The sequence below is a fragment of the Pungitius pungitius genome, chromosome 19 (genome assembly GCF_949316345.1).
Source record: "Pungitius pungitius chromosome 19, fPunPun2.1, whole genome shotgun sequence".
In the NCBI taxonomy this organism is placed as follows: domain Eukaryota; kingdom Metazoa; phylum Chordata; class Actinopteri; order Perciformes; family Gasterosteidae; genus Pungitius; species Pungitius pungitius.
This window is the reverse complement of record NC_084918.1, coordinates 7,166,270-7,177,501: the sequence shown is the minus strand read 5'-3', so window position 1 is coordinate 7,177,501 and position 11,232 is coordinate 7,166,270. Positions and strand designations below refer to the sequence as shown.

Below are 11,232 nucleotides of genomic sequence, written 5' to 3'. Positions count from 1 at the left end.
GGGGGGGGGGGTGTTAAAGAGGCTCTGAATGGGAGAACAAATAATCCACCAGTTGGAATGAGAATTACAGTACAACAGAAGCTTCAGTGCAGATGTGACTCAACTCTATCGCCACATCATCACAGCGTCACGCTAACCTCCATCGCAGCACCTTTCCATGCTGCTTTGATGTGCAGTGAACAACTTTGAGGGGTCTGTTGAAGCATTTGTACACGTACCTGGACGCTGACTAACTCAATGGCAAACTTCAAGGCTGTCTGAAGGGCACTGGTTGAAAAATACTGAAGTGGGGCACCAGCATGTAGGGCAGCTATCGGGTTTTCTCAGTGGGCATTATATCCAATTTGCTCCAGTGAGCAATAGGGCACATATATAGGGCATGATTGGGCATTTTAAAATGCTTTCTCCATCTCAGGCGCCCAGTCTGGCACTTAATCATGCTTTCCCCAATGGCAGTAGCACCCTAGAAGGCTTATGGTCATAATTTGTTTTCTGTAAAAGCACCCTAAAAGGTCCTTAATTATGTTTTCTCCACTTCAAGGCATCCTATGGGAACTTAGTCATTTTTTTCTCCACAGCAGGGGACCCTAGAAGGCACTTTATTGTGTTGTCTCCCCTGGTAGGGCATCATTTTTAATGTTTGATTTAAGTCATGTGGCCCAGAGTACCTAATTCATCTTTCCTCTGCACATTTTTATGTGGGGTTGTCACAATAAGCTTGTTTTGGCAGGTAAATTAATATAATTAATACTTCAGGTTCAATGAGAAAATCGCCATGTTTGTTGAAACTGTCTCAATGTATGTGGTCCCCATAATAGCCTTTGGACAAGTGAGTATTCATATTGGAAAAATATATTTGTTATTTGCTCATGACTGTCAGCAGCACCTTTTAAACACAGTTAAGAGAAAATGAAATATTTATTTGTAGGTGTTTGGGGCTGTCAGATTCTTCTCATATCACATGTCATTGCTTTTTCTCTGTTGCATAGTTAATCTATTGCTTTCCCGTCTGAGAGGAGAACTGAGTGTCCAGTTATTGTGAACCACCTGTCCATCGATATTTAACTGAACAGGCGGAGGTCAGCTCTAATCGTTAAAACAATACGTGACCTCGTCTCGCTCCAACAAGAGGTTTATATTGTCAGCCGGATTAATCACCTTTGGCTGCAGCACCAGTTTAAAGACGTAGCTGTCCACACAGAAACACATTTCTCCAAATAAAAGTGGTGCGTAAGTTGTAAAGAGTCGCAGCTTTTTAAAAGAACGTTAAAAATACAATAACTTAACACACACAGAGAGCTACGGGTAAATGGGATGAACGGAATTCTCACGTTTATTCAGAGAGGTTGGTGTTGTTTTAGGAAACACTGTCCTCTAGTGGGGACATGTTTATTCCTTTATACTCATCAGAGACAGAGAAATGCAGTTTCAAACTTTTATTTAATGGCAGAAGAAGATTCGGTATTCATTTTCAATTTGAAATGACAATAATGTGTAATTCTTAATGATAAATATTCATCTTGATTATTTAACACAAACTATTACTTAACTTAACATTCTTTATATAGGCTTTGTTCATATTCATCACACATGCGTCACTAAATAGTGTCTTATCATAGTGTTTCTGTTTTAAACCCCCCACTGATCCCGTCGTCAGCCAATGATCAGGAGAGATGAATTCGATGGTACTTTGTGAAAAGGCACGGCTTAGTCAAACTTAGCTTTGAAGAACGCACACAAACACAATTCTAACATAGGCTGCTTTGTCTCTAAATTGCACAATATAAGTTATCCTTTAAAAACGGCTCTTTATAATATAACTTTGTGGCAAAAAAATGATGTCATTTGGTTTGCCATTTGCAAGGGTACGATTTTCCAGAGCTAACACACTGGTATGAGCTTATGGGCCTCTGACAGCTTGGCTCACATGTGGCTTTAACACGTGTGAGGCACTCCTTTGACAGCTACACTAGCCAGCCCTCTGGACACTGAGAGCAAAGGCCGGGCTTTGTCACAAGCTCCAGCGCGTTGTTTGTGTTGTGTGACGCCGAGCCCACGAGAGGACGTGTTTAAATCAAAGCCAGGCAGCTGTTAAATGTCAGTGTTGTTCTCACACGGCGTAGAAATGACTGAAGATGTTGATTTACATCCAGAACATCGGAATTAGTCTCATAGACGTTTCCCTGTGAAAACCCCAAATAATTCAATACCTTTAGGATATATGATGGTCTGTTAGATGACACTCAGTAATGCCTTAATGCCGTTCTCAATTAAATTAGATTAACATTAGGAAACACAGCAGATTCTTTGGGACTAGTTTAATTTCAATGTTTTGAACTGCTTAGCTGATCAGTTCATTATATGCTGACGGAATTGGTTACAGAAGGCTGGCTGCAGGCATCTAGTGTATTTTCCTTCATTTCTAAAAGCCAAATATGGATTATATTTAAATAATACAAAAGAACATATTGGGCAAAAGGGATGAGGCTCCAAGTAGTGATTTGGGTTCACATTAAGATGTGTGTTTCCACATTTTCACCCAGACACTGAACATCGGAAAACATGATTCCAGGAGGCTTACAGTATGAGAAGATGCTTGGACTGTCTCAAAGTTACACTTGCAATGCTTAAAGTCAGATATAAGGACAGATGTTCATCACTTTTTTCAAAGAGGTGTAATGCTCTGTTTTTACACTGTTTGCAGATTTTTTTTAATGTATATCTATATTTACACCTTTTCTCACTTTACCTTAACCGCTGCTGTCCCACAGTCACTTGGGATTGATCAAATTCTGCCTCATCTTATTTAACTGTATGGGTCCAAAATAGTCAGACAACTCTCATGTCGCCTTATATCTTTTGCCATGTTACTCATTCATACTTACAATACTTACAATAGCATAGCTTGTAAATCCCATTGTGTTGTTATCACTGATGTGTAATGCCTTTTGTGTATCCGGCAAAAAAAAAATCACACAATTAACGTTTGTTTCATTCACGAACAATCAAATCCCTCCACTTTAACGTAACACAATTTGAAAAATGACCCTGGCGACATGTGTTCATCTACCGTTCAGTCCCACAGCAGCTCAACCGCTCCCTCAGATGGAGAAAGTCAGCCTCTTCTTCATGTAAAGGAACGCGAGGTACGTGGCTCCACCTAGAACACCGATCAACAGGGTGGTGCCGACAATAACCGGCGCGTTCTTCCTGGCCACGCGGAACGCCACCGGGAGGACGGCGGAGATCAGGATGTTGTTGACGTGGCCCAGCACTCTCCTGAAGGCCGGGCGCTCCACCACGCGCTCGTAGTACGTCTCCAGGTTGGCGCGGTTGCCGTCGCCCCAGAAGCGGCGGGAGAGGCCGAGGAACTTGAGGCGGTGCAGGGTGACCGCCAGAGAGACGTCGGCCATGCTGAAGAAGTCCCCGCACAGCCAGGACTCGCCGCCTTCTTCTACGGGGGGGGGGGGGGGGACAAAAAGGGGGCGGAGGACATGGTACTCTAAATACAGTCGTTACATGACGTTGTGTTATTTATTGTGTCGTTACATGTACCTGGGGTTTCCTCCACCCTCCTCTGTAGCTCCGTCTCCACCTGGTCCATCACACTCTCCAATTCATCCAGAAGCTTCTTCAGGTACTTCATGTTGTCATGGTCAAACAACTTGGACTGCAAAAAACATTTTCATTGAGAAATGTGATTGTGCACATTTACTTCATTACACGTTTTAAAGAGTTTACGTAGGTAGCCAAATTGTATTTTAGTGTGAGTAGTTTACCTAAAAATGAATTCAATAAAACCAACGTAATTCCTCAAAAACCTTTCAGCTATGTTTTTTTCTGTCTAGGTCCAGTTAAATTAATATAACACATTTATATATCATTGCATATGATTTGCATATGGGATTTAAAGTTGGACACAGCAAAACTTGTGGATTATTATGTCAGGTACAGCTGCGTTGCTAATAGTTATCTTTAGAAAGTGATTAGTTTGTGTGTGGACTACATTAAGCTGCTGTCCAAGAAGCAGCATTACAGTTTTGTGTACAGGCATATGTTAGGGCATTCATTTTATTAAAAGGTAAGTTCTCCTTTTGATATAGAATGTACCAATTCAGTGTGTTAATTCGACAGACCATATTGATTGTGAGGGAAACACCAACCTGAGGCCCCACTTATTTTGCACAACTCACTTTCAGGCGCCTCTGTTTAGCTACATAAGCATCTTTAAGCTCTGGGTTCTGCTCTGCCAGTTTCTTCAGTTCAGACTGTGTGTTTCCAATCTGTGCTGTCAAACAAAGACATAGCAGCATGTTAGAGACAACCTTTATTTGGCTAATATCAGATATGTGTGTGAAAAAAAATATATATATATATGTTTGTGTATTATGTAAAGATCTTTCGTCTACATGATACCATCTTGTCCCATCGGGAGACATCTTTAGAATTATTCCAAACATGCAACAGGGGGTCCTTTAATGAAGGGAATTCGACAGATAACACCATTTTATTATTAATGCTGGTCGCACCAAAGCTGTATACAACTCCTCCAAAGCATCAAAGTGGGTCTTACTTCGTATACAGGTGGCAGCATATGCTGGTATGTGGGAGTCCACTGTGATCTCTGGGTGAAGGATGCAGCCGTGGGTGTAGGCATCCATTTTTAGTGAGTCCAGCAGCTCCCTGTAGTGCTGCACTCTGTGGTAGTATGTGCTGCCCTCTTCAGGGATCAGCTTGGGTGTGCCTTCTGGAGACAAGTCATCAATGAGAAGGATTAATGCCGTCGCTTTTCTTCACAACTTGTTTTGGAAAAAGCAGGTATTTTTCCAATAGCTTAAATACTTGCATACTTACCAGGTTTTCTCCTCTTTTAAGGCGACTGGATGAGACTCTTACAACAAAGGTTTCATGCATCAGTGCAAACAAAGAAAAAGTGGAAAATTCAAAAAGAATATGGAACGAAAGATTGAAAAAAACGATATGAAATGTACAACAAATTACGACTGAAATAGTTTGAAATCAAACATTAAACTACAATACTGAATGGAAAAACAATGTGTGAAAACCAGTAGCAAATTCTGGTGAATGGAGCCCACCTTGTACCTATCCAGCTTTCATGTAACACATTAAAACAACAAGTCTCACCATCATTGAAACTCTGCTCCAGGTAGTCCATGATCTGAGTAGGGTCACAGATAACGTCTCCATGGTGGACCAGTACTGGCACCTCACCAGTAGGATTTAGATGCATGAACCAGGGCTCGTTGTGCTCACTGAGAGGGAGGCTCACATCATACTCCTCACAGAGCAAACCTTTCTCTGCTATAGCCAGACGCACCTGCAAAACAGGTTTTGTGTACATGTACACGTGGTACTACATACGAATAGTGATAAGTAAGCTAATATTCTTTGTAATACAGATTAGTTATGTTGACAGATACCCTTTTTCCCGGGTTTTTCCAGTTGTGATTAAACAAAAAGCCACAACTGATCATATTTAGCATTAAAGCACGAACTGTATGGTTCTTCTTTGAGGTTACACATTGTAAACATCTGATGCAATGCCAGTGTCCACATGCAACTCGATTCACTAAAGATGCACTGACTCGGTGACAAACAAAACATTTTTCCAGATATTTATTCCCCTCTTTGACGCGGAGCTGTCCACTGGACTGTGGTGCTGAAACGGGAAGACGCTCACCTTCTGAGAATTGAAAGACTGCGTCCAGTGATACAGCGTAAGTTTTGATTCACTCCGCTGTGGCATTGTGCTACATTCTTGATGTACATCTTCTTCTGAGTCCCTCTCTATCAGAGCGGTTTTCTCTTGTAGGGATGCCGGGCTTTTTTCCGACGCCATCTTATCGGTCAGTGTGCGAGGGGACAAGCGACGGGAGCCCACCTTATCCTGGTCAAATAAAAATAAATAATAGAAAATGTAAAAACTTCCAATGCGCCCCCTTGTGATTCGGAGTGGAACTGTAATAAACGTATTCGTTTTAATACAATGTTAAACAAACTTGTGTTTACAGTTAACCAACACAATGTCTTCCCCATCTGGTGATCCTTCTCGTTATCGTCGAGGGCTATTTAGTAGCATATTGTATCCATTGGCCCTTCAAATTAATTTTGCTCTTTGTGAACGTTCCACTGTTTCATATGCTTTCACACATTATTAAGATGGCATGCAGGGCTTTAAACAAAATAGGTCTAAAATGTAAAATGGGAGAAATAAACACACGCGAATCTCCTTTCACACTGCACGATTCAACACTTCAATCGATCGGACTATTTCAGCAGTGCAATAAATACACTTGGAAGCCAGGGGGCGCTGTTATCTATTCCTTCAACATCTGAACAAGTGTTCGTGCACACAGGCGATTATTTTTTTGTCAGACCAATAACAAAGTGCTTATATTAGAGGACACTCGTGTCGGCTAAGGCAATACATATATTTGACTGGCATATTAGAAGGGGAATACCCTACCACATGTATTGGCTAAATTATATAACTGACTAAAATATTTTGCTACGATTATTATTTTGTAAAGAGTCCTCTTAAAGTCTCATAAGCCTTTGCAATCATTGCCAAAAACACTTATCCTCACTACAAACAATACCTGTGTTTAAGCTCTGATAGATCAATGGATAAATATATATATATATATATAAAAAGAAACCCGATCAAGTCCTCAAGTTGCTCCGTTGTTTCAAGATATACATTGTCACATTGTGCGCTGAGACTTACAATGAATGTTCCTTGTTATGGCGCGCAGAACCTTTGTGACATTTCTCAAGCAACTCTGACTACAATATAACAATGAGACCACCTGATATAGACTCTCTGCATTGAAAATCGCAGTCAGGAGCATTCCCGGTGCATTCAGTGAATTCCAATCCACAGATAAGTAACATTTCCTAATAAATAGAGATTGTTCTCTACATTCTTTTCTTGAAGTCAACAACATGGTATTACCAATGAGGTCTTGTAGGACCTTAGGAAAAACTCTCTTAGCGAGTCACAAGGAATAGTCAGAGTAAGCTGTATTCCCTCGTGTCGGGTGTTGTCCCTCAACAAAAATCCAAAAGTGTAGAAATATGTGAAGGTGCCGTGTGTTTCCAAATGGAAAGCCAAGACCCACTAAAGGGATGCGCCTTTGTCCTCAGGGGTCGTGGCTGAAAACACAACGTTTGTTTATTTGAAGGGTCACAGGAGCATTCCTCAAGCAGTCACCGGGTCACAGTGCAAAAGCCTTTCGGAGAAAGAAGAAGGGGGGGGGGGCGGCTATAGCAACGACCATGACTGCTGAGAGAGAGAGAGAGAGAGAGAGAGAGAGAGAGAGAGAGAGAGAGAGAGAGAGTCCTCCCTGAGAGGAGCAGCAGATGTCGGGGAGAGGAAGGAGAGCCAAAGGTCACTCACCGTCCCGTCCTGACGGAGAGGTTCTGACCCAGGAACCTGAGGAGATGAGGTGGCCCGTGCTCCCACTGGCAGGCATGAGCCCAGTCCTCGGCTGTCTTAGCCAGAGCGTCGTCCCACACCTACACACACGGGGCGATGTGGAAACCCATCACACAACTGGAAATATCAACATCAGCTTCTGCAGCAGTGACATGTGACATAAGAGACATAAGGTCGTAGCCGGGTTGCAGGTGTTGCCATGGCAAGACGCAAAATGTCATCAATTAGATTAGTTGCCCAGTGTCCGATGTCACTCTTTCACTCAATAGACGTGGGGGGCAGTATAGCTTTAAGAAAACTAGATTCATCCAAGACTAACCCAAATGGTCAACAGCCGCACTTTTGGAAATGTTTAGCTGGAAGTGGACTGTGAGTGGAGAAAATAGGGAAACTCCCTCCGATCATAGTATTTGGGGGATCTTTATTGCCAGTTCAACTACGGAGGATGGAGTTGCTGCCAATTTTATGAATGAAAATGAGTCAACTCGTTTGTCTGAAACTGCTGCTGGAATAAGCTTTCAAAGGAAAACTTGAATTATACTGCTTCACAACCCCTGTTACGCTTATTTCTCCACTCTCCATATGATTCCCCAGCAGGCTACTGACATGATACGACACTTAACTCGCAAATTCGGATTCTGCACCATTTCCAAAGAATAGTAGCATGAAATTTGGTCACTGCCAACATGGCACAAGAAACCACAAAAATGACATCAGTGTACATTTTATATGCATCCACGAATATCACGCAGTTACTATAAAACACGCAAATGAATTACAAGTATTTGAAAAACGAATTCAAGTTTGACCCAAAGTCTTCACTCACCATGTATTCCATATTGGAGGCTGGGGGAAACACTTTCCCTCTTACTTTGTTATGGTAGTCAAGAATGGCAAGCATGTCGTTCTGACTGATGTAACGCTTCCTCCTGGTCTTGGAAATAGTCGTAACATCTGTCCCATAGCCGTGCGTCGCGCCAAGTTTGGTGAAATTGGCTGCAGGCAAGAGCGCGGAGACGCCAGGAAGAGTCGTGGCCAATGCACTTGCTCCGCAAGATAAGCACAGCAGTAACACGTCTACTGCAAATAACTGAGCTTTCATGTTCGCTCTATGGAAACTGCAGACACAATATCCCGCGTCTAGGAGTGATCTGGAAAGAAAAAAAACGAGGACAGACTTGAAGCTTTGTTGTGGTGCGCACATTTTTTGAGAAAAAAAAAATCATGCTTCAAACTATCCTAAGTACCAACGTTACTTTGCATTAGAGAAATCCCTACCTTTTGTTGCGCAGCGGTACCCTGTGCCCGTGTTACCAATGCTGCGTCACCCTCCAAAGCCCCAGTAACGGATTGTAGAGAGGGAGGGAGGGGAATTCTGCAGCTTTGGCGCTTTGCAAACTCAGTGAGCGCTTCAGGAGAAGTGCGTCCATGGGGGTTTATATAGGCGAGCGGACATGCGCCTGCCCCTCCCTGACACTTGAAACACATTAAGTGTTTTTGTTTTTTTTCGTAAACCACTCCTGGTAAATCTTAATCTTATCATGATGTCTGCGATATGTTTGTGAAGCTTCTGGATGATGGAGGACATCTCTTGCTTAAGTGCATCGAGGTGTTGATGACACATGACTTTGTGCTTGAAATTTGTAGAAAACTCTAGATCTCATAATGTTGTTTGCAGGGAAGAATCGGAGCCAATAGGAGGGGGGGTTTTCATTGGCAGCTGGTGAACACATTTTAAGAAACGTGACGCAGGAACAATTTTCCTTCCCATTTTTTCTTCCTCTCTCTCTCTCTTTCTTTCTGGGTCTCTCTTGGTGCAGAGAACTGGTGCTTTCCCAGGGGAAAAAAAGCATCTTGGAAGTGATGGACTTTTCAGGTGCTGGAACCGGTGGAAGGTATATATCACTCCTGATTTTCTCCTCCGTTTCACTCCATCTATACCTTTCAGCTCCTTCTCTCCCTGCTGCTCTCCCTCAACCGACCGAGGATCTCACTGGGATGGAAAGTTGAATATTCCTAATATCTAGACCTGATCCAGGGATCTGCTTAAGGCCATGGACACAGTTTGTCCTACGGATTATTTAATCTTGAGAGGAAAAACTGTAAAGGTATTGGTGCACAAGAGGAGTGGAGATGTGATGCTGGCTTTATTTAGTAGTTACATATCTGACAGAAGGCAGAGAGGAAAGGATGGGCCACAAGGAGAAAGCACCATTCACAATCTGATTCAGTTTATTGCCATGTTCCACATGCAGGAATTGGTATTGGTGGAAGGTGCAATAAAGTCAACATAAAAATGATGAAAATGTACAAGCAAAAATGAAGAAAATCAATATAAACAGACAAACAGGCTGCATATGCATTGAGATGATCTTCATGAAAATTAAAATGTCTGGCTCAGACAGGTTCACGAGACCGACTGATGGACCCTGACCCTAAGTGCACTGCACTATCAGAGTTGTTATCAAACTATACCAAACTACCGACGCATTTAACAAATCCCCCAAAAATATGTTTGTTTTTTGTTTTTTCTGTTGTACACCATCTGCACAGTATTTTCACTCTCATCTGGTATCAATAGTCAGGCCCGTGTCCAGCCAGCCAGAGACCCAGATCCTGTCCTCGGTTTTACAGCGATACTGTTCTCAGAATTATCAGATTTTAACGTACACCTGTTTCATAGCTTACTGATCAGTTACTTTTGAGTTTAGTCTAAACTTGGAAAATAAGGTTTTTATAGAATACTGTACTTCCACTGCATCACTCTTCCTCGCGTGCCGTGTCCTCAAGGCACCAGAGCGCTGATACTTTTTTGGGCAGGGAACTGAGTGACTCTGAATAAAGTTGAAGCTTGATTATCAGAGTGCGTTATTTGGGGGCACGTTTTAGTGAAGGAACTTGGGTTTGTTTTAGAAAGGCATACTTTTTCAGACAGCGCATTTATTTACCTACAATATATTGTTCCAAGTTTCCGCCATGCTTTCCCCCCCTCCGGAGGCCTCTCGAAACCCAATGTGGGTGCCAGGACAGCAGAGAGAAGGAGTTGCAAGTAAGAGGGAAAGAAAGAAAGAGGAGTAGCGTAGAGATAAGAAGATCAGATATTGAGTAGATACAAGTTGCATTTATTTGACTTGTTTGGAGTACTGTGTGCAATAAATCCAAGATTGAAACAACCGTTTGTTTTGCTTTTCAATCAGCTTAAAGCGAATAAATCTTCTTGGACGGTTCTTGACCCGGGACGGAGCGCAGTGACCTGGCCTGAACCATTCAATAAGAAACAGAATCTCCCTTCTGCGTCCAGCGTCCAAGCAATGAAAGCACACGCTGTAAACTCCAGCTCTGCTGTGCACTCCACCCAAGGCTATTGTTACTGCGCTGGCTGAATTCATGTTGCATGGGAAAGTCACTAACAGATCAGTAGCACGCGAAAGGACAAATGAAAAAAAGAGCTTGCAGATGATTTGAAAGAATAAACATTTTGGGAGGAGTTTAAAAGATGTGACAGAAGTTGATCAGAGGGTGGGGTGGTATGTACATCGACTTGTATTGTTATTCTGTAACTTACTTCAATTTGATTTAATGGAGTGGCTGAACGTTTCGGGAAATACTCCTTATTTGCTTCCTTGTTGAAGCAAATCTTACTTTTGAAACAATCTTTTAATCATCCATGCCGAATCCATGCAAATGTAGAAAAAAAACACACTTATTTGTATGAATCTAAGTCTTATTTGTATTGCATTATTGAGACTCGATTGTATTGGGTCTGCTTGGAA

The 11,232-nt window shown here is 42.2% G+C and overlaps 2 protein-coding genes across 2 annotated transcripts; both read right to left on the bottom strand.

The window, feature by feature from the left end:
• Positions 1-1,335: 1,335 nt before the first annotated feature.
• On the bottom strand, positions 1,336-5,927 carry LOC134107495 (ganglioside-induced differentiation-associated protein 1-like). The gene is made up of 6 exons (XM_062559305.1): positions 5,702-5,927; positions 5,146-5,338; positions 4,574-4,747; positions 4,194-4,288; positions 3,556-3,670; positions 1,336-3,454 (listed from the first exon to the last, which is right to left on the bottom strand). Exons 1-6 carry the CDS (start codon positions 5,858-5,860, stop codon positions 3,102-3,104), a joined length of 1,089 nt encoding a protein of 362 aa, XP_062415289.1. The 5' UTR covers positions 5,861-5,927; the 3' UTR covers positions 1,336-3,101.
• LOC134107516 (peptidase inhibitor 15-A-like) lies at positions 5,869-8,858 on the bottom strand. Its single transcript, XM_062559360.1, has 4 exons — positions 8,738-8,858; positions 8,286-8,610; positions 7,421-7,539; positions 5,869-5,908 (listed from the first exon to the last, which is right to left on the bottom strand). The coding sequence occupies exons 2-4, from the start codon at positions 8,559-8,561 to the stop codon at positions 5,869-5,871; spliced, it is 435 nt and encodes a 144-aa protein (XP_062415344.1). The 5' UTR covers positions 8,562-8,610; positions 8,738-8,858.
• Positions 8,859-11,232: the final 2,374 nt, after the last annotated feature.